Below are 24,110 nucleotides of genomic sequence, written 5' to 3' on the forward strand. Positions count from 1 at the left end.
GCACTGTTGCATTATTCTGCCTGAAGAAATTTCCCTTCAAGTTGGTCTTAAATAGACCAGACCTTATTCTGGAACTGTGGTCTCTGGTTCTCGGCTCGACAGCTAGTGGAACGTTTCTCCCTGCTTCTAGCCTGTTGTAACCAACAAGAATTTGTAGGAGTCTTCTCTCATTCTTCCAAACTCTAGAGAAGATGCGTCTAATTAACACAATCTCTCTGCAAATGGCAAAGCTAGAACCAGGCTGGTCAATAGGTTATATGACCTCTATGGGAAGTAGATCCCTGTTTTTATTTTAGAAAAAGGTCTCAAATTCCTATATCCTGCATTAGTCACACCCTGCCAATTTGGGAAAGATCTGGTTATTTCCACTCTTTGCTTCATGTCTAATACCCAAATCTCAATCCATGTAAATTTATTATTTCGAACTCCACGAGCTCTAACATTGCTGACTGATTTCCTGTGAGGGAGCTTATCAGAAGTCTTTCTAAGATCATAATACAACACAAACATGGATTCCCTCTTATCTATTTTACTTGTCACGTCCTCAAAAATTAGTCCTCAAAGACTAATCTCACTGGATTAGTCAAACATTATTTTCTTTTCCTAAATCCATGCTAACTCTGCTTAATCATGTCATCTCTTGTTGGAGATGATTATTACCTAGTTTTGGGTAGTGTAAAAGTTACTTACCACCCATCAACCCAGACCAGTATGTAACTTCAACCCCAATGCCTGATGTAACATCATACTGGTGTCATCAGACCATAATTCCTTGGGTACAACTCTGGTTCACTGCTCTTTGAAATTGCCTCTGGGCCAATTTGTAATTGAACCATAACAGACTGAATGCTTGGCACATAAAGCCTGAAAAAAAATCTCTACTTAACAACATTGTAAGTCCATCAAAATGACTTTCCGGTCTGATTATGTTCTTGTAAACCACCTTTCAGTACTCACATCATTACACTGAAAAAAATGCCAGTTTTATTCATGCAATAATCATCTCAGGCAGTAGAAAATCCTAATTATTTCATGACAATTAAGTTATGGCCAAGCTTAAATGTTTATACCCAGGTTTATTTATAGCACTTCTCACTGCAACTCAGTAACTACAAATAATATGCTAGCCTTATATTACTCTGGGTCTCAGCATAAGGACATAAGATGTAGAAGAAAGGATCACACATCCCCTTCATCCCACAATTTATCTTATACTGGACCTGAACTCCACGTTCCTGCCATATTCCCATTATGTTGAAAGACTGGAGTGACTAGGCTTGTATACACTGGAATTTAGAAGGATGAGAGGTGATCTTATCGAAACATATAAGATTATTATGGGGTTGGACACGTTAGAGGCAGGAAACATGTTCCCAATGTTGGTGGAGTCTAGAACCAGGGGCCACAATTTAAGAATAAGGGGTAGGCCATTTAGAACGGAGATGAGGAAAAACTTTTTCAGTCAGAGTTGTAAATCTGTGGAATTCTCTACCTCAGAAGGCAGAGGCCAATTCTCTGAATGCATTCAAGAGAGAGCTAGATCGAGCTCTGAAGGATAGCGGAGTCAAAGGGTATGGGGAGATGGCAGGAACGGGGTACTGATTGAGAATGATCAGCCATGATCACATTGAATGGTGGTGTTGGCTCGAAGGGCCGAATGGCCTACTCCTGCACCTATTGTCTATTGTCTCACACCTAGTTTGGGACAAGTATGGATGGACAATACATGCTGACTGTAGTTCAAAAATCTATTTTACCCTTGATCTCTTCTTTCTTTCATAATCCCATGAGATTGAGTATAACTTGCTTCTGGTTCTATCGACACCGGGGTTAGGTTTTCAAGATTTAGTGAGGATATTACATTTTTTCAAGGAGATTTTAAGCACGTCCTTGAATCTTTACCTCTGTCCATCCAATGCAGTCATGACTACATTCATGGACAAGTGAGGTTTCCAGTATTCGTAAGTATAGGTGACATCAATTACACTAATCTAAAGGGATGAGTCATACGCAAATTCCCATGTTCAGAGCGGTTGTCAACATGAACATCAACCATTATTCATAGGCTTTTTTGACTCTACTAAAATCTTTGGCTCTAATAACTTAGAGGAATAGTGTAGCATCATTATCAAATTTGGCTGCCCACGGAAATGTGTTTGTTTTATGATGGTCAAGGAAGCTATGATTGAAATCAACATTCACAACCAACTCTCAGTGCAGCCTAGTGTCAAGCAAAGTTGCACCATTTCCCAACATACTTCTCATTTTCTTCACCACCATACTGCACCTCTTTTCCATCAAGTTTACCGTTAAGAGTGCAGTTCATCTGTAGAGCAAAGAGGAAATGATATAATCAACACCACTGCCACCCGAGAAACAAGATAACTTGAACTTCAGCCATCAGACAGTGGTTTGCAGAAAACCTTTGCAATCACAAGCTCCAAGTCAATGTCGACTCATTCATTGAAATATACGCACTTAAGTATAAGTTCAGAGAAATAAGCACTTAAACATTATCGTTAACTTTTGTAAATCGAAGATCCTCTATCAATATTGTTCAACACCACCATCCAAAACAAAACTGTCCCCAATAAGATCTTGTCTCATGACCTTATCTCATGAGCATTCTTCAATAATAGTCACCACTTTCACCTTCAATGTGCTTGACCATCCAAAGAAATTAATGGTTGCAAATCAAGACCTCAAATCTGGCACAAAGCTCATGGTCTACTGGGCTACCATGACCCCTGCTCGCCAGTGGGGAGTTCCCACTTTTAGAATGGCGTTGACAACTTTGAGTCTTTTTGAGGCTGATTTGTCACACATAAACCAGCGTGAATGGCAGCATTCGCCAAATTACACATTCACCTGGTCTGTCAAGTACCACCTGTGCCCATCTGTGACAAAGTCGATAGGTCTCAAATTGTTCTCATCATAGCCCACAGAACTAAGGGTAGAAACATGTCTTGCAGGATTCTGAAGAACCGCCCAAGAAGGAGGTGATTTTGATTCAATGTAATCAAGAACATAGGTAGAATATACTGTATTTTTTATTACTGATATCATCTTTTATTACACTGTGCCTTGATTGCTAGTATTTTGACGACTTCTGTTGTAATGGAATCAGAATTTAAATGTCTTTTCAATGAGGCATGCTGCGGGAGGTTGAATGCCCAATCACAAATGTGTACACACACATTACATCATCCTGGCTGGCTGCTCAAAATCAAAACAAAACAAAAACCCTGGAGGAGCTGGTACAATAGGTCTTGCTATCAAGTGCACATTCTGCAGTCCCCTGGGGTTTGGTGAGTGATGCATATTGATGCAAAGACATTTTCTTTGATAAAGCTGAATACTAAAACAAACTTGACCAATACACACACACAAATTGTTCCATTTAGACAAACGATAAGCACTCAGTAGTAAAAACTCTATATGTTTGCAAGCCTATATTTGTGAAATGGATTATTGTGCTGAAGATCCATCACATTTTTCAAGTTTTACACTTAGAATGTGGAAAACAATTTTAAAATATTTCGGAAACCTTTAGGTACAAAAATATTTAGGTGTGAAATCTTTGATTGTTGAACTGTTACCCGCTGTAAAAAAAAAAGCCATTTCCAGGATAACAGTAAATTGCAAGTCAATCCATTCTTCATGTTTGAATATATTTTGTAAACATAAATAAAATCGAGGTGGATTCAGCATATTTGTACGTCTTAAAATGCCACAAGGCTTTTGATTCAGATATGACTCACGCTATTGATTTAAGATGCGCTGAGCTCTCCAAGCTATAAAACCATCAAAAAATTGCAGAACTGCTTTTACTTCTTACATATTGAACAATAAATTAATCCTCCAAGGAGCAACTGTGAAAGCCTTTCTGCTGATTACTCCGATGAAAACACGTCGGATCTCACAGGTCTGACAGGCACCACAATGCTGAAAGGAGGATGGATCTGTAATCTGTATTCAGCTTCTCTTTTCACAGACCAGGGACATCGGCAGTAAACAATCCCACAAGCCTCCAGGACTCCACCAGCTGATCCTGAGCTCGATGTGCTCTTTCTGAAAAGTACTGTGCTTTCATTTGAGGTATTTCATTCAACAGTTTTTTTGGTAGAAAGGACAAGAAACTGGAACAAATGTGTTGATATATCAAGGGTTTACCTTAAAATTGCCTCATTGTTCAATTTACTGCCCCAGCTGTTTGGGTACCTGTTTTTGCAAAACTCTTGGACACTAAAACAATGCATCTTTATTCTCTACCACAGTCAACATCTAACAATTAACACTGATTAACCCTGAATTGCTCATTAGAGGAAAAAATATTTTGGGGCACACTGATCAGGACTAAATATACATTGTCATAAGGTCATAAATCATAAGGAATAGGAGTAGAATTAAGCCATTTGGCCCATCAAGTCTACTCAGCCATTCAAACATGGCTGATCTATATCTCCCTCCTAACCCCATTCTCCCGGCTTCTCCCCATAATCTCTGATACATGTACTAATCAAGAATCTATCTATCTCTGCCTTCAGAAATTACAACTAACTTAGCCTCTACAGCCTTCTGCGGCAAAGAATTCCACAGATTCACCACCATATGACTAAATAAATTTCCCCTCATCTCCTTCCTAAAAGAACGTCCTTTAATTCTGAGGCTATAGTTCTAGACTCTCCCACTAGTGGAAACATCCTCTCCACATCCACCCTATCCAAGCCTTTCAATATTCTGTATGTTTTATTGAGGTTCCCCCTCATTCTTCTAAACTCTAGCGAGTACAGGCCCAGTGCCGACAAACGCTCATCATAGGTTAACCTACTCATTCCTGGGATCAAACATTGGATGAAATGTATTACATTTTAGAGCAATAGAGGTATGCAGCACGGGAAACACGGACTGCGGTCCAACACGCTCGTGCTGACCAAGTTGCCTAACCAATCTAGCTCCACTTGCCTGCAGTTGGCAATCCTTCCATACCATTACTAACAGTGTACACGTTTAAGTGTTATTTCAATTTCCAATTATACTTGATTCCAATACATCCTCCGGCAGTGCATTCCATGTAGCCACCACTCTCTGTATGAAATATTGCCCCTCAGGGGCCTTTAAAAAATGTCCCCTCATCATCTTAAACCTATGCATTCAGGTCTTAGACCTCCCTTCCCTGAGCAACAATGAGTATTCATTTATAAATGCCACTTAAGATTATTTTATAAATCTCCTGAAGGTTAGCCCTCAGTCTCCTACCCTTAAAAAAAAAGAAAGGCACAACAATGTGGTCATATGACAAGAGGACATTTTAGGTCCATGTTTGCACCATCTAGATACAATAAGGAAGAAAAATTGAGGGAAGCAGATGATGTTGGATGTAAGAATGAGGACCGGCTACCAATCTACCAATGTGAGCTGAACCCATGATCATGACCATACACTGCTAGAATTATAATGGCCTGTGGGCATGTTAGAAATCACCTTCCAATCTAATACTCCAGTTTCCAATATTTCAAGAGAGAGGAAGGAGTGTTATGCAAGTTTGCTACGACATATTGAGAAAGATGATCACGTATTGAGAAAGAGAGCACACAAAAGCCCAGTGAAAAAAAAATAAAGTACATGCTTGCCAACCCGCCCCATCAAGCACCTCCTGAAAATAGCTCACAGATCCATGTTCGCTTGATCAGCCACATCAGAACCCACAGAAATTCTTGGCTCTGTGAAAGACGGCTAAGAAATAAATGGAAATTAAACATGAGAAATAAATATGAGAAAGCATAACTGTTTGGGTTGAAAAATTAGTTGAAAGATTTGAGATATTTGTGCAAGTTCTGTAATGGGTCAGCCATTGTTTTTTTTCTGATTATTATCCCTTACAGATGCTTCATTTCTGTTCTTGATACTTTGCTGCATTTCAAACATACAGGACCTGCCCACTGATGTTCATACCTTTCATTATTTTCTGATTGACATCAGAAATTTGTCAAATTTCATGCATGCGCTTCAATGCTGGACAGTAGTTCAAGCATAGTTAGTGAGAACTTTCATACAGTAGAAACAACAAACTGCAGGTGCTGGTTTACAAAAAAGGACACAAAGTGCTGGGGCAACTCAGTGGGTCAGGCATCATCTCTGGAGAATGTGGATAAGTGATGTTTCTGGGCGGGACCCATCCTCAGACCCTTCTGAGGAAGTGGCCAAACCAGAGACGTCAACTATCCATGTTCTCCAGAGATCATGCCTGACCCGCTGAGTTACTACAGCACTCTGTGTGCTTTTTTTGTGAGAATGTTCACTTCCTCTCTGAGCAGTACAAGAATTACATTAGTTGCAGCTGGTCAGTTTTACAAGCTGCAAAGAGTCCCTAAAATTACTTGCTATTATTTTCACGTTTTTATAGGCTAATACATTTTGAGCCCAAATTCTAAGATGTACATCACAGAACCCTGGGTGTTTATAGAAGGTGGTAATTCATTCTGCCATATCTGTTCTAGGCTTTTTTTCTAAATGAATTGTCCAGGTTTTTCTCTCTATCCCATTTCAACCAGATTTCAGTATTCTCAGACGTAACCGCACAATGCTCAAGATCAAATTCTCTTAAGAGGTGACCTCCATCAATTGCATGTGTTTAATAACACAACTGCAAGTTGTTTATTGGTTCAACAACAGTTTCATGCTTGTATGTGTCCCTTCACAAGTTGTAGTAGATGCCACACGAGGAAGCTGCAAGATTCCTTAATATTGATAGTGTAAGTGCACAATATTTTGTCACTGATTCAGGTAGTAAGATTCTGTTTTTCATGCAGTTAGTGATAATCCTTCACAAGACTACGTGTGTGCTAAACAACACAATCAGCGTGCAATAAACAGCTGTGCAAACCCACAAACAGTGGATCAGATCATAGCTCTACATCCTACCACATCTGAACTTTAGACTTTAGAGATACAGCGTGGAAACAGCCCCTTCGGCCCATTGTTTCTGCACTGCCCAGTGATCACCCCATACACTAACACTGTGCGACACACTAGGGACAGTTTACAATTTTACCGAGGTCAATTATCCTACAAACCTGTACGTCTTTGGAGTGTAGGAGGAAACCGAGCACCCAGAGAAAATCCATGCGATCACAGGGAGAACGTACAAACACCGTACAGACAGCATCGTAGTCAGTATCAAACCTGGGTCTCAAGCGCTGTAAGATAGCAGCTCTACTCCTATGCTACTGTGCCGACCATCTAGTCATGGTTCATGGTGAGGAAAGTTAAATAGGGAATGGTAGGACAAGGCCCTCTCTTCAACGATGTGGGTCCAGCATGTGGATGCCAAAGACAAGGCTAAAGCATTGATGATCATGTTGAGATAGAAGTTGCAGCTGGATGCCCCACCTTGGCCACCTCCTGAATTCCTCACCATCGCAGTAGCCAGTCTTCAGTCAATACACTTCACTCCATGCCATATTAAGAAACACCTGAGAATACTGAGTGGGACCAGACTGAGTGGGTCTCTGGCACAGAAGCAACTCATGAAATCTTTAAAGGACAATTACAACACTGTCTCCTACTCAGGAATGTGGAACTTTTTTTCAAGTATGTCCTGTTTGCAAAAGTCAGGAAAACTAATCATGACCTTGGTGAAGATTTGGACCAAAGTGCTGAATTCCAGAAGGAAGTTGAGTGTGACTGCTTTTGATGGCATTATGGCATTTGACCAAGGATAACATCAAAGAGCTTTGGTAAAACTAAAGCCAATGGGCAACAAGAGGAAAACACTTTGAAAGTAAGAGTAATGCCACTCTTAAGTTAAGATGATTATCATTTTCACAACATCTCAACCCCAGGAATTTCCTAAGCCCTACCATCTTCAACTGCTTCATCAATGATCTTTATTCCATTGTAAGGCCATGCAGAGATGGATGTTCACTGATGACGATGCAGCATTCAATTCCATTCACAACTCTTCAGTAAACGGAACAGTCCAAGCCTGAATAAGTTTCATGCCTGCATTTATAAGTTACAAATATACATTTATGCCACAAATGTGCCAGGCAATGAGCACTTTTGATAACAGAGAATCTAACAACCTACCCTTGACATTTAATGGCATAACTATTTGCTAAGTCTCCACTAAGAAAATCCTGGGGATCACCATTGATCAGAACTCAGAACGTATAGAATTGGCTGTTAATTCCAATTATAATTTGCCAGTGAAATATTTTGACATATAACTCTTTTTGGGGCTGATCCAAGTCTGTGGTGCATTATGCACTATCTCACCTTTGATTTTAGACTGTCATTACCATGTTTGCTTTCCAAAAGATCTTTGATTTTAAAAGAAAAACTTCTACGTCTTATTGATCTCTTCCGCTGGCGTGTCGACATTTCAAAATGTTCTCCTATACAAAACATGCTCACATTATCTCCCCTCTAGTGGATGGTATTTGGGGAGGAAATTGATATTGCTCGATAGATGGGGTAAGTTTCACCATGTGAAACTAGCCACACTTAATTTTAGCTGCTGCAGATCATGAGGGAACATCATGTTCAGACTTCATTATGTTGTTGTAAAGATTAACATAGCTTATTTTGTTAGTCGAGATCTTCAATGTCGGGAGCCACGACCGCCCCGATGTGCAGCGGCAGCGTCTTCGCCCGCCCCGAATCGCAGGGCTTGGGTCGGCCCGCTGCGGACCTTTCACCGTCCGGCGCGGCCTGGAACCTGGCAAGTTCAGCAGCCTGACCGCGGGAGAAGATGGCAGGGGAAGAGAAAAGACATTCTGGCCTTCCATCACAGTGAGGAGATGACTGGAGGAGACTCACTGTGATGGATGTTTCTTTTTCGTTTTGTGTTGGTTTGTGATTGTGTGTGTAATTGCTTATTTTTATTGCTCTTATTGTTGGACTGTGGGTCTCGTCCAAAAGACTTGTTTTTTTGGATGACAATAAAGGCTATTCTGATTCTATTCTGATTCTGATTCTGATTCTTCTAGTCTAGATAGTCTATTTGTGGGCCTTACTGCTGGATTCTGGAATAATTGGCATCAATTATTGGCAAGACAGTGACTGGATCCAGGCCTCCATCTTTTATTTGGGACATCAAAGCATAGAATTGCATTCAGTTCCCTTCTAAAACAGCAACCTACCAGCATGGATACTGCAATACAGAAAGCTTCTTATAAGTGGGAGAGCAGCAAAAGCACAAATACGGAATGCACAAAGACAATTTGTCCGCAAATTCATAATTTTGTTTTTGACGGACTCAACAAAAATATTTTCATTGTTGATCTTTTCATTCTAGGCTAGAATTTGTGCAGAGGATACTGAAATGATCAGTAATGGTGGGTCAATGACTCCACATGAAATAGGTTTCATTATATTTGTCATAACTTACAATTCTTAAATAAACCACAAAGTGCTGGAGTATCTCAGTGGGTCAGGCAGCATCTCTGGAAGAGTTGGACAGGTGACATTTTGGTCCGGACCCTTCTCCAGACTGATTGCAGTAGGGGAGAGAAAGCTGGAAATGAGGTGGAGATAGGACATTGCTAAACATGTTTGAAGATCGTCATTTGAGCGCAGCAAGAAGACACTTAGCTGAACTACAGCACTGCTTGCGGTAAGAGAAATAAAGTGTTGCTGCAGGATGGATAGCTGAAACAAAGTGAATGGGCAAGTAATAGGCTTAAAGGCTGATGCTAACAATCATATAAACAACAACCATGGGAATATTGGTGAATAATGTTCTTGTTATGATTGTGTTTTGCATAAATCAGTTGAACAATTGTAAACTATATTATTTTGTGCAGTTCATTATATGCAGTTTGAAATGGATTGTATTTTAGACAGTTGGAGGAATTTATGCAGAAAAACATTGTTTTCATATTTGTTTAACAAAGAGGCTTTGTGTCTGTATGAATGTAGCTTGGAAGGTTCCTGATTTGTGTGTGGTAATCATATGATATTATCTGCCATGTGGGTGATAAAGATGAATAAATGCCTGTGACAGTGTAACGTAAAATATTTAAAAGTAGGCTTAAAAAAACTAACCATTCAAAAGTTGCCGACTAAATCTTTCGATGAGTTTTGCAAATGTAGTAAATGTAATAAGTTGAATATTTTGCTGAGAGTGAACTAGTAAGCAAATGGGTGGAAGTCCGATAATCCTGGAACTGGACGTAGGAAGGAAACCGTGCAATTCTTCCAATTAATGGAGACAATATTAATAGAGCAGGGTCAGCTCCCTAAACTATATCTGGGATGTCACCATAATTTTGTGAATAAAGCTGCAATATGCCAGAATATCTCCTCTATTTAAATCGTGTTAAAAAACGTTTGACATTTAAGAGGTTAATCTTAATAGCTCACATCAGTTGGTCTTTGCCTGGATTACTAATGCATATCTTCACCCAAAACCACCCAATATTCCAGACCATCAAGAAAACCCCATGCAAATACATTCCACAACCAATTACTTCCTTAAATGTGTTTAAAAAAACTGCAAGAACCATGTAATTTCTTGTCACCAAGTTTAAACCATCAATTCAGCTGCCTCTGCAGTTTTTTTTCCTTCCGTATTCCTCCAAACTAAACCTCCCACAGGAGTCCCCCACCCCCACATAATGAAGTGTGCTCTCTCTCTCTCTCCCCCCCCCTTTCTCCCCCTCTTTTCTCCCCTTCCTCTCTCCCTCTCCCTCATCTTAGCTATGAGATCTGCCTCTTACTTTTTCCTATTCCCACAAAACCACACACCTACCAATTTAGACTTTGGACTCCAGTGTTGGCAATGATTGTAAATTGTTAAATTCCCTAGGATTCAATGACCCCTACCCCTTTCAATAATCTCCTCTTCAGTGTTATTCACTATACAGAAAACAAATCATTTTCTTGGTCATTGAAAACTAACCAAATTTATTTTTCCACAATTTTTGAATATGTAATTACATTGTAAATTTGTGGCCATCCATCTCGATATTTCTTAATATTTCTTAATCCACCATTTCTTAATATTTTAAATTGGGATTCTGCTGCAGCACAGATAAGGTCTTAATCAAATCTTGGCCGCGAGCTGAGGCTTCAATCTCTGGCCTTTCCCAGACCAAATCATCTGCTGTCATATTCCACCAACCATGCTCCCTGATGCCTGCAATCAAGCAAAGGTGGACTTCTCACTAAACATTCCCCCCAAATTGTTGAAAAAACCCATCCTGAAAAATGTTGCCTGGTATCAGCAGGCCAGAATTGAGGATGATTGGTATCTGGGAGCAATCTAGGAATGAAATGAACAAGGACAAATGGCAACTAAGAAATTGGAGGAAGAGCAGCCTCATTTCACTTCAAGGTAGAGTGGGTGAAGAATGAGGGAACAGTGGTGAGGAATGCAAGGAAAGCAGTGAGGTGGAAGAAAAAATGGATAGTTTGGGACAATGGGGAAGTGAGAGAACAGTTTGGAAAGAGAGAGAGAGAGAGAGAGAGAGAGAGATGTGGGGGGGGGGGGAGATAAGGGATAGGATTAAAAAATGGATCACTGCAGAAGAAAAGGGAGCTAAGGAAGAATGTGTGGACAAGAGCAAATGCATTTGTGTCCAGCTGTTGATGTGTGAATAGAATGTGCATATATATCTGTTTATATGTGGACAGATGTAGGCCTTTGTAAATGCTTCTAATGCAACACTCCAATAGACCAACACCTTGCTACATCAAGACCATTGGTGGAATTCAAGCCCATTCTATCGTTATCTAAGAGCAACATAAAATTGCACCGGCATCTTCCACTCTTCACTGTAGTGGAAACGTGTCACCTGTAATCCTATGGCATTGGTATTTGTTTATCATCGTCATATGTAGTGAGATACAGTAAAAAACTTTCTTTATGTTCAATCCAATCAAATCATATTATACATGAGTACAATCAAGCCATACCCAAGTATAGCTGTTAATGCAAAGTGAAAAATAACCCAAAGTGCAGAACATAAGCATTATCATGTTACAGCTACTGAAAAGGTGCAGATAAAAGAAAGTCCAAGGGTTGCAAGGCGGTTGCAAGGCCTGATCCTGCAAGATCAGGATCCCTCCCTCTGCCCCTCCTCCCTGGCTTCAAATGAATCTTGAACCTCTGCCAAACCATTTTAACCAGAATCTTAGCCATGGCAACTTTACCATGGACATCTATCCACTCTACCCCTCCTTCCACCAGGAAGATTCTCAAGGCCCTCTGTTTCTTCCTCAGAGACCTAGCCAACTATCCCCTACTAACTCTCTCCTCCCCTAGCGAAACTTGTCTTCACCATCAACAACTTGTTTTTGACTCCTCGCACTTTCTCCAAGTTAATGGTGCAGCCATGGACAATCGCATGGGCTTCAGCTATGCCTGCCTTTTTGTCTTGTTCCTGGCATACACTGGCCCTAACTCTTTGTTTGCTATATTAACAACTGCATCGGGACTACCTCCTGCACCCATGCAGAACTCATGGACTTTATTAACTTCACCACTAACTTCCACCCTGCCCTCAAATTCACCTGGACTATCTCCGACAATTCTGCTTACATAATCTCTGTCTCCATCATCGGAGACAGTCTATCGACCGATGTCTCCTACAAACCCACTGACTCCCAGTTATCTGGACTACAACTCCTCCCACCCTGCCTCTTGCAAAGATGCTATCCCTTACTCTCAATTCCTCTGTCTCCGCCACTTCTGCTCTCAAGAGGCTTTGGATACGAGGACATCTAACCTCCACCACTTGTTAAACATTGAGAAGGCCAAGTGAACTGCTTATAGTTTTGTCACTGAATATGTATTTCGTTATCAGGCCATTCCCTGTCATTTGTGTATATCTCTCTATTTCACCATCTGTATCTCTTGTTTCCATCTCTCCTGACTCTCAGTCTGAAAGGTCTCAACCCAAAATATCTCCTTCCTTTTCTCCAGATGCTGTCTGACCTGCTGAGTTACTCCAGCTTTTCATGTGTATGTATGTGTAGATATATATACATATATATGTCTGCGTGTGTGAGTAAATATATATATGTGTGTATATATATCTGTGTGTATGTGTATATATATATACTGTGTGTGTATATATATATATATATATATATACTGTGACCTATATATATATACTAGCAAAGAGGGCCCGTCCCCGTAGGGTTTCCATTGTAACCGGGAGTGGGGGAGGGAATGAAGGGGGGAGGGAGGGGTGAGGTGTGGAGGGGGGAGGTGTGGAGGGGGGAGGGAGCGAGGGGGAGGGAGGGAGGTGTGGAGGAGGGAGGGGGGGAGGGTGAGGAGAGATGGGGGGGGGAGGTGTGGAGGGGGGAGGGGAAGAAGGATGGAGGGGGGAGAGGGGAGGGAGGGGGACCTCCTCTTTTCCCAGTACCCCTCTTTCCCCCACCACCAAGTCCCCTCCGCACGACCCCTGTTGTCCCACTCTCCAGTCCCCATTCTCAGACCCCACCCCCCCCATTTTCTCTCCCCCAGACACACTCTTAGCATCAGTTAAAGGCCCGGGGGGGGGGGGGAGCGGATCAGTGAAAGGTCCGGGGGGGGGGGGGGTGCGGGGGATCGCATCAGTGAAAGGTCCGGGGGGGGGGGGGGGATAGTGGGGAGAGGGTCTCCCGGGTGTGGGAGAGAGGAGAGAAGCAAGGGGAGAGAGGAGAGGTGATCCGGTGATCGCGGGCTGGCTCCGCTAACGGCGTCCATTTTTTTGGTGCAAGTGAGGAGATGCAGCGCATGCGTGCTGAGCACAGTGAAGGAGATGCCGCGCATGCGTACTGAGCACAGCCGCGCATGCGTACTGAGCACAGCCGCGCATGCGTACTGAGCACAGCCGCGCATGCGTACTGAGCACAGCCGCGCATGCGTACTGAGCACAGCCGCGCAACAGCGCCCCCCTGAAAACCAATAAATCAGGGGGGGGCAGCGCTTTAAAACCTCTGTAACTTAAAAAATACATGACCGAATTAAATAAAAAATATCATTTTCTAGTAGCGATCAGCGTTGTATATAGATGTCTGTGTGTGTGAGTATATATATATATATATATATATACATGAGCAGGCGTGTATATACACACACTGATCTTTCTTTTCACGCAGATTATATTGTTTACAGTGTACTATGTTTACATATTCTGTTGTGCTGCTGCAAGTAAGAATTTCATTGTTCTATTTGGGACGTACGACAATAAAACACTCTTGACTTGCCTCTTGTGTCTCCCTGCTCTGCTCTGCCCCTACCTGGGTTGTCTTATTCACAGTGACCCCGGGAGAACGCCGCGACCGAACGCCCCCAACAAAGATGGCGGCCGCGCACGCGCGCAGTGGTCCGGGGGCTGACACCTGGCCCCTGGCAACGGGTTTGTTTCCGGGTCGCTGATGGGGAAGGAGAGGAGGTGCAAATGGAAAGAAGCTGGCGCCGGGCAATGAAGAAAAAGCAGGAGGAAGCCGAGCGCTGCATCGAGGCGGCACACAGGTGCTTGCGGTGTGGCGACGTGGAGAAGGCTCTGCAGTTCTTGTACTGGGCGCAGCAGAGGCACCCGACACAGAGAGCTAAAGGTAACGGAGAGCCGGGCGGCGCAAGGCCAAGGGCCAAGGCCAGGGGAGGGGGTGAAGGGAGAGGGATGATCGGGGGCTGGGGAAGCAACCCAGGGCTAGACTATGGGTGTGGAGAGTGATGATCGGGGGCTGGGGAAGCAACCCAGGGCTCGACTAGGGGTGGGGAGAGTGATGTTCGGGGGCTGGGGAAGCAACCCAGGGCTCGACTAGGGGTGTGGAGGGGGTGAAGGCGAGATGGATGAATGGGGGAGGAATCCAAGTCTACACTAGGGGTGGGGAGAGGGATGATCTGGGGCTGGGGAAGGTATTCAAGGCGAGGCTATATGAGTGGTGAAGGCTAAACCAGGGAAGGGGAATATTGGATCAGTTCAAGCTCTACGTGACCATTCATTCAAAAACAGAAGGTCAACGAAGAGCTAGTCCTGGTGATGCTGAAATGTAAACAGAATGTCGAAGTGTTGGGCAACCTCCTTAGGAGATACTTGGAAGTCCTTCCACCAGGGGTTTATTACAATTGCTACTTCATGTTTTGTTTGGAGCAACCGTGTGTGTGTGTGTGTACGCACCTTGTATGTTAAAGAAATGAGAGGTGAAGGAATGACAGTTGTGAGTCCCCCGTGAGAGTGGTTGATTTGAGTTGCATGAAGTATACCTGAATGGTGAGAAAGAACTGTCTCACATTTTCCCCAAAGTTTCAGAGTCTATCAATTGGTAAATGATAATCCTGCTGTGTAGAACGTTATATCACAGCTTAAGGATAAGGGCGAAGTCTTTTAGGACCGAGATGAGAGAGTGGCGAGTCTGTGGAATTCTCTGCCACAGAAGGTAGTTGAGGCCAGTTCATTGGCTATATTTAAGAGGGAGTTAGATGTGGCCCTTTTTGCTAAAGGGATCAGGGGGTATGGAGAGAAGGCAGGTACAGGTTACTGTGCTGGATGATCAGCCATGATCATATTGAATGGCGGTGCAGGCTCGAAGGGCCGAATGGCCTACTGCACCTATTTTCTATGTTTCTATATCAAGACGAAAACACAGTGCTGGTTTTCAGTACAACAGGCATGTATGTGGAAAGCGAGAACAAGCAAACTTGTCAGGTTGAAGAGTATAATTTTCAGCATTTGGAGTTATATACTTTTGTAAAGTGTCAGGCTGTGTAAAAGCAGATGCTAACAACTGAGCTTTGGATCAACTACTGTCTTTACAGTCCCCATCCATTTGTTTAGTTTAGTTTATTGTCACGTGTACCTCTCGGTACAGTGAAAATGCTTCCAAGATGGCGCCTAACCCAGGCGACTATTTGCGTACCAGCCACAGAAGCAGATCTACAAACTCCTATTAAAATCGCTCCACACTCTTATCATGTATCTCTACACTGTAATGGATCGATTGTAATCATGCATTGTCTTTCCACTGACTGGTTAGATCGCAACAAAAACTTTTCACTGTTCCTTGGTACACGTGACAATAAACTAAACTGAACTGAAGCTGTTGTGTAATAACCAGTCAGTGGAAAGACTATATGTGGTTCCAATCGAGCTGTCTACAGTGTACCAATACAGTATAAAGGGAATAACGTTTAGTGCAAGATGAAATCCTTTTTTATTTTATTTCATTTCATTTATTGTTTGCCCTTAATCCCTCCCCATCGATTAAGATTGTCCTGATAGCACAGGCCGATCCTTCAAATCTTAATCTAGTACATTTTGCTGTGTGAAAGGTGCAATGTAAATGCACATTGCAGTTTGAGCATAGACAAGAAAACAATTTGTCATTGTAAGATTTTAAAATTAAGCTCATTTGGTAAGGTAATAAAAAGAAAAACAATTTTCATTTACATTTCTTTACTTCTGATTGCTGAATGGCCAATTAGATATTTCTGAGGTGTAATATAGACAGATGGAGTGTAGAGGCTTGTTCCTGGGTACATTTTTATGATTTAAACACAAGAACATTGCACTGAGATTTATTCATTAAAATTCACTAATATTTTAAAATGCAGTAATTTCTGATTTAATATGTTAAAATTATTATGAATGTTCTTGTGAAAATTAAACGTGGTCAAGTTAACCTTTCTAAATCTAAGTGATCTAATTGTCTGCTTGTCTTTGTTTCATTGTACAAATAAATGTTATTTTTAATGGTTCTATTTTGAATTTTAGCACTAATTAATTCAATAATTAGAGATCAATGTGCTGCTGACTGGACAAGTACCAAGGAGGCTGATGACTCTGATACTACGTCCAGCAAATTCAAAAAGTGTGTAAATGGAAATACAGCTGAAGAAATTCATGAAGCTGCCAAGGGTTACACGCAAGAACAATTTGAAGGAGTACAGAGGTGAGACCATACCAATTGGACTGTAGAAGCACAAAGTATAACCATCTATGTATTGCCAAGCTGTTGTGCAAAAGCTTGAATTTATTCTTGGCTCTGATGCTTAACTTTGATTTGAATTAAAAAATGCAAAAATGCCTTCATTTAAAAATGCTTAATTGGAGTTACTGGACGATTTTTGCGTAAAAGTAAGAGTTAAGTGTCTGTAAAGAGGAAAATAATCTTAAAAGCCCGTCTCTTTTATTATGTGGTTACATTAAAGTTTTTTGATGTTTCTGTACTCATTTAATTCTGTTGTCCGAAAAATGATATCTTTTACGGTAGTGTGATTGCCAATCGTGTTGAAGTGCTAATAGCTACGTTCACAGAAAGATAATACTTAGCTTGACCTTCACTCTCTTGTATGCTCCAGCTAGTGTGCAGATGTGAGAAAATTATTTCTGCATTTTAAAAAGTGATTGTACAGCAAAAATTAGTTTCTTGCTTTGGTTAAGTATACTTGGATTGGTTGAGTATACAAATATTTTAATGTAATTGGTATTGGATGATTACGGTCATGTGCATCGAGATACAGTGGAAAATTTTGTTTAGTGTACTATCCAGGCAGATCATACCATACACGAGTATACAAAAGAGACAAAGTAACAGTGCAGAATGTAATGTTATAGCTAATCAGTTAGTGGTTGGGAAGATGAGGGCAAATAAAGGATGATGCATACTCCCAATTAAAAGTTCTTGATAAATGGATCTTGATCTGTCTTTGCCAGTGCTGCAACTTCATTTGAGTCTGGTCTCTAATGTGAAACTCAAGATTAGGCAACGCCCCCCAAATCTGCTGTGTAACTTTGCTTTTCTGGTGCTGATTTTCTGCCCCCCCTGCCCTGTTCTCCCCCAATTCCTGAAGGGGACATCCAGATCACAGGTTATCAGTTGAATTTTAATGTCAATGTTTTTCAGGACAAAAAGATGTAAGAATTACTATGAAATTTTGGGAGTTGATAAAAGTGCTGATGAAGAAGATTTGAAGAAAGCCTATAGGAAGCTGGCATTGAAGTTCCATCCTGATAAAAACTGTGCCCCTGGAGCAACAGATGCATTTAAAGGTAGAAAGATGATATAATTTGCATCAGAATCTCACTTTATCATTAAAAGAAAGCTCAAAACAATATTTTGAAAATTAATTATATAAAGTGCCAAAAGTTAAGAGAGCATTCTTGAAATTTTAATTTAAATCATTAGCAATCTTGGAAGCTTAATGCTTGTTTTATTTTTTGATTACTGATTTAATTATTGATTCTATTTTCTAAAATCAATCATTTTATATTTAGTAAATTTTCTGTGTACTAGTACCCTGAGCAGCACCACCCCGAAGCATATGTGTTCATTATAGCACTCTTGGTCCTCCAGTTAAATGCTCACTCCACCAAATCTGACATTAGTTGGGTTTATATAGTACTGTAATGAGATTCTGGCACCAACCCTGTATATTTTGCTGGCCCTTCTGCAACAAAGAATCACTCAGAGCTTTGTATCAAGAGGCTACCTGTGGGGGCTGGTGTTGGATGTGTTGTGTAGGTTGTATGATACTTCCGTGCCCAAATGTAGGCAGTTGCTGGAAACTGGCAGCACCCAACCCACGTGTTGATGTACTGCCCAGATCGTATGGTCTCCCTCAATACTATCTGCGGGATGTGATGTTAGCTGTTATCTCCCTTCGCATGGCTGCAAGCTTGCCCAAGCCAGGACAGTTCTCTATGGTAATAAGCTAAAAGGCCAGTGACCAACGTTGAGCTTGTTACCAGTCCTTAGCATTGGCCAGCCAGGGTGCAGCTCTGAACCGCACATTTTAGCATTGAACCTCTTAGCCGAGCCCAGTCATCATAGTCACCCTCTCCATATCAAGCTGTAAGGTGATTCATTATTGGATTTGTGCCAGGTTCCTGGCTTAGCAACTCTATCAGTAACGCGTCTCTCTCTCTCTATATAATACCATAAAACTCAGCGACTGAGTGCTAAATGAGGTCATTGTACAATGGATAGTGTTTTGTTCCATCAGATTTTCTTTTTGTAAGATATCAATATTGCTTCGATACTACTGTCATCTCATTAATTCATTTTAAAGGAACATTTCAGTTGCAATATAAGTCTACATAAAATCGTAGAATCACAGAATTGTATAGCAAAGAAATGGGCTCTTACAGCTCTTCTCTTCTATGTTTGTGATAATGCCTATTGGTACTAATTCTGTATATCCACATTAGGTCCGTATTCCTCTACACATTTCCTATCCAAATCCATCCCAAATCCCTTTTAAATGGTGCAATTGTATCAGCCTCTGCTTCCACCACTTCCTTGGTTTGGTTTCTTATTATTATCACTTGGACCAAGAAACAATGAAAAACTTTATTTTATGTGCTATGCAGGTAAATCATATCATGACTGAGTGTAATTATATCATACATGAGTAGAACAGGCAGTGCAAAAAAAGAAAGGAACCCGGATGCAGAATATAGCATTGCAGCTTCAGAGAAAGTGCAGGTAAATAAAAAGTGCAAGAGTTGCAATGATGTAGACTAGAAGATCGGGAATATATATTTAGTATGTGAGAAGGTAGACACAAAATGCTGGAGTAACTCAGCGGTTCAGGCAGCATCTCTGGAGAGAAGAAATGGGCGATGTTTCGGGTCGAGACCCTTCAGACTAATGAGAGGGCGGGACAAAGATAGGATGTAGTCAGAGACAGGAAGACTAGTGGGAGAACTGGGAAGGGGGAGGGATAGAGAGGGAAAGCAGGGACCATATGAAGTTAGAGAAGTCAATGTTCATACCACTGGGGTGTAAACCACCCAAGAGAAATATGAGGTACTGTTCCTCCAATTTGCGCTGGGCCTCACTCTGACAATGGTGGAGGCCCAGGACAGAAAGGTCAGATCGGGAATGGGAGGGGGAGTTGAAGTGCTGAGCCACCGGGAGATCAGGTTGGTTAAGATGGACTGAGCGGAGGTGTTCAGCGAAACAATCGCCGAGCCTGCGTTTGGTCTCGCCGATGTAGAGAAGTTGACATCTGGAACAGCGGATACAGTAGATGAGGTTGGAGGAGGTGCAGCAGTATGAACATTGACTTCTCTAACTTCAGATAGTCCCTGCTTTCCCTCTCTATCCCCTCCCCCTTCCTACTTCTCCCACTAGTCTTCCTGTCACCGACTACATCCTATCTTTGTCCCGCCCCCTTCCCTGACATCAGTCTGAAGAAGGGTCTTGATCCGAAACGTCACCCATTCCTTCTCTCCAGAGATGCTGCCTGACCCGCTGAGTTACTCCAGCATTTTGTGTCTACCTTCGATTTAAACCAGCATCTGCAGTTTTTTTTCCTTAGTATGTGAGAGATCTGTTCAAGATTCTGATAACAATGGGAAAGAAACTGTTCTTGAATCTGGTGGTTTATGCTTTTAAACTTCTGCATCTGCTGCCCAACAGGGGAGGGGAGATGAGAGAATGCCGTGTGTGGTCCTTGATTATGTTGGCTGTTTTCCCGAAGCAATGTGATGTGCAGATGGAGTCAATTGAGGTGGGAGGGAGGGGTAGGATGGTGAGGCTGGTTTATGTGATGCAGTGGGTACAACCCTTTGCAATTTCTTGCCGTCTTAGTCATCTTGGTCCAAGCAGTTGCCATACTAAGCTGTGATGCATCTGAAAGGATGATTTCTATGGTGCATCTGTAGAATTGGAGACATGTCAAATTTCTGAGGAAGTAGAAACATGGCTGTACCTTCTTGACCATAGCATCAATGTGGCTGGACCATGCCAGATTGTTGGTGATATTTTATAAACGGCTCCTGTATTTCAGTTAGACTCAACCCAAACTGCCCAATCTCTCTTTCTAACTAATGGCCTCAATTCCAGGCAACTCCCTGGTGAATTTCTTGTGCACTCTCTCTGTTCCTACCACATACTTTCTTGTGGTGAGCAATCAGAATGGTACACAAGACACTAAGTGTGGTCTAAGCTATGTTTTGTACAGATGCATCATGATGACATAACTTCTACTCAGTGCCTTGGCCTACGAAGCATACCAAATGCCTTTTTCACAACCCGATGCACCTGTGTCACCACTTTCAGGAAGCTACAGGCTGGTACCCAAGTTCTCTCTATATCAATGCTTCTAAGGTCCTTGACATTTACAATATGTCCTATCAGAATTTGATTAACCAAATACATTCCTCAGACTTGTCTGGATTAATTTCCATCTGCTGCTGCTCCTCCCAACTTTCCAGCTGACCTTGTCATGCTTTATCCAAAGACAACCTTTTCTAACTACAACTCCTAATTTTCATGTCATCTGCCCACTTACTAATCATACCACCTACATTCCCGTCCAAGTCACTTATATTATAAACATCAAAGATTCCAGCACTGATCCCTAAACTAAATTAAACCCTGTGATGCATTATTTCTTACAGATTTCCAATCACTTGTTGGTTTTTTTATTTTCCATACTGAATATACAATTCTTTTCCCTGATCAAATGTTCATTACCATTCCCTAAACTTCCTGTCTTTGCCTCTTACCCTTACAGAGACTCTGAATTCTATCTTGCTTTTAAACACCTACCACTTATCTGATGCTGTTTTCACCTATAAAAACAGTTCCCAATCTATTTCTGCCAGCTCATTGCTAACATGAGTGAAATTTGCCGTGCCCAGTTTAGGTCCCTAACTCGAGGACCAAGTTTTTTCCACAACTATCTTGAAGCTTACTAAACTATGGTTATTACTCCAAAAGAGTTCCTCCACAGACATGTCAATCACATGCCTGCCCTCATTCACTGAGATAAGGCCAAGTACTCTATGATAAAGTACCGGGGGGGGGGGGGGGGGGGGGGGGGTTAGGTTACCTAAAATTGGAGCATTTAACAAAAAACCATGCTGATTATCTATCCATAATCAGCCTCAGCTATCCAGATGAATAAATATTGTATACCTTGTAATCCTTTCGAGTGACTTGCCTGCCACAGATGTTAGGCTCACTGTTCTATAATTCTCAAGCTTTTCCCTGCAGCCCTTCTTAAATAGTTACACAACTTTAACCACCCTCCAGTCATTCAACATAACAGTTGTGTCTAATTATATTCATATGTCTCACCAGGACGCCTACAACTTCTCTATCTCCCACTGTGTCTGCGGATATATATAATCAGGGCTGTGAGATTTATCTACCTTCATACGCCTTATGATGTCCAGCACCCCCTCAATCCTAGCATGAGGCCCTACACATTGATGACTGCTTTTGTTTCTGATGGGCTCTTCTCTCTAGTCACTCTCTTTTCCTTAATGTACATTCAATATTTCTTGATTCTCCTTAATCTAATTTGCTCGAGTCAACTCCTGGCCCCTTTTTGCACACCTGATTTCCTCCATAATTATGCTCCTCAGTGCTGTAAACCTACACAACCTCAACTGCCTTTACCTGTCCCATGCTCCCTCCTTATTCCTGACCTGAACCTCAATTTCTTTTGTCATCCAGGATTTTTAACTCCCAGTTGCCTTGCCTTTCACTCTAACAGGAACTTGCATGCTTTGAACTCTCATCATCACACTTTTAAATAACTTTCTGAACATCTCTTTGCCACAAACAACCAACTCCAATCAACTTTAGCAAGTTCCTGTCTATTACCATCAAAGTTGGCTTTGCCCCAATTCAGAACTTTAACTTGTGGGCCCACCCTGTCTTTATCCATAACTATTTTAAAGCTAATAGAACTGTGGTTGCTGGTCAAAAAGCTTGCCTACTGACACTTCAGTCACTTGTCCTTACAATTTCCAAAGCCAAGATCAAGCTTTGCCCTCTTCCCTTGTAGGACCCTCCACATATTGCCTAAGAAATCTTTCCTGGACACATTTGACAAATTCCGCCCTGTCTAAACCCTTGACACTAGAGCAATCTATATAAAACCCTCTACCATGACAACCCTATTGTCTTTTAGATGCAAGGAACTGCAGATGGGGGAGGGGATTGTACTTTACCTAATGTTAGTGAATGATGCCAGGCATGTGATTGAAGTAGACAGGTTGCACCTGCACTGGAAGGGAACAAATATGCTGGTGGACAGGTTTGCTAGTCCTGAATTCAGGTTTGCTGCCCTGAATTCATTCACTTTACCAGTCAGGCCTCTTGCAATTTGATCCATCAGTCTTCCTCTCCTCCCTGCTGTGTTCCTGCCTATCCTATTTACCTTTCTTCTGAAGAAGGATCTCCACCCAAAACGTCGCCAATTCCTTCTATCCAGAGATGCTGCCTGACCCGCTGAGTTACTCCAGCATTTTGTGTCTACCTTTCTTCACCTTTTATACTGACTTCCAGCCTCTTATCTGCCTCACTCCTGAAGCGGTTCCGGTTCCACTGCTAATCTAGTTTAAACCCTCCTGAGTAACACTAGCAAACCTGTCCACCAGCATATTCATTCCTGTCCAGTTCAGGTGCAACCTGTCATCTTGTACGGGTCACCTCTGTCCCAAAAGAGATCCTGATGGTCCAAAAATTTGAATCCTTGACTCCTGCACCAATTCCCCAGCCCGCGTTCACCTTCATATCTTCCTGTTTTTACCCACACTGGCACTTGGCACCGGAAACAATCTGGAGATTACTATCCTCGAGGTCCTACTTTTTAACCTTTTAGCTTACTTTCTATATTCACTCTGCAGGACCTCAACCCTTTTTCTGGGTATGGTACTTGTGCCATCGTGTACATCAACTTGTGTTTGCTTGCCCTCTCCTTTGAGAATGTTTGACAGCTGCTGTGAGATATCCAGGACCTTGGCAACAGAGAGGCAACACACCATCCTGGAGTCTAGTTTATTGCCGCAGAATTTCCTGTCTGTCCCCTAATTAATGTCTCCTATCACTATCGTTCTGCCTAAATTCACTTGTCTCCTCAGTCCCTCAGATCGAGGCCTGATGCCACAACCAGGCTGCTGCTGCTACTGCTGCTTTCTCCTCCCCCTTCCCCCCCCCCCCCCCCCCCCCCTCGTACAGTATCCAAAGGGACACACCTCTGAAGAGAATGGCCACAGAGGATTCCTGCACTCTCTGCCTACTTTCTTTCCTGGTGGTCACCAATTTGCTTTCCCAGTGTATCTGGTATCTGTGACATCCTTAGTTTCTTGGATGATCCTGAGGTCATCCAGCTGTTGGCTCAATTCCCTAACATGGTCTAAAAACGAGCT

At 42.1% G+C, this 24,110-nt stretch overlaps 1 protein-coding gene and 2 long non-coding RNA genes across 3 annotated transcripts in view; 2 read left to right on the plus strand and 1 right to left on the minus strand.

Moving 5' to 3' along the window:
• LOC144600102 (uncharacterized) overlaps positions 1-24,110 on the minus strand; it is a 183,915-nt gene that overhangs the window by 89,950 nt on the left and 69,855 nt on the right. Inside the window, exon 3 of the long non-coding RNA XR_013548082.1 lies at positions 2,259-2,326. This is a non-coding gene — a long non-coding RNA (uncharacterized LOC144600102). The remainder of the gene's footprint in view (positions 1-2,258; positions 2,327-24,110) is intronic.
• On the plus strand, positions 3,238-8,906 carry LOC144599838 (uncharacterized). Its single transcript, XR_013548044.1, has 3 exons — positions 3,238-3,308; positions 3,995-4,098; positions 8,597-8,906. It is a non-coding gene; the product is annotated as an uncharacterized LOC144599838 (long non-coding RNA).
• LOC144600100 (dnaJ homolog subfamily C member 18-like) overlaps positions 14,335-24,110 on the plus strand; it is a 28,403-nt gene continuing 18,627 nt past the window's right edge. The window contains exons 1-3 of the mRNA XM_078411517.1: positions 14,335-14,553; positions 16,713-16,890; positions 17,845-17,990. Coding sequence (XP_078267643.1) covers positions 14,397-14,553; positions 16,713-16,890; positions 17,845-17,990 — 481 coding nt within the window. The 5' untranslated portion in view covers positions 14,335-14,396. The remainder of the gene's footprint in view (positions 14,554-16,712; positions 16,891-17,844; positions 17,991-24,110) is intronic.

Source organism: Rhinoraja longicauda, chromosome 14 (assembly GCF_053455715.1).
Source record: "Rhinoraja longicauda isolate Sanriku21f chromosome 14, sRhiLon1.1, whole genome shotgun sequence".
Taxonomy (NCBI): Eukaryota; Metazoa; Chordata; class Chondrichthyes; order Rajiformes; family Arhynchobatidae; genus Rhinoraja; species Rhinoraja longicauda.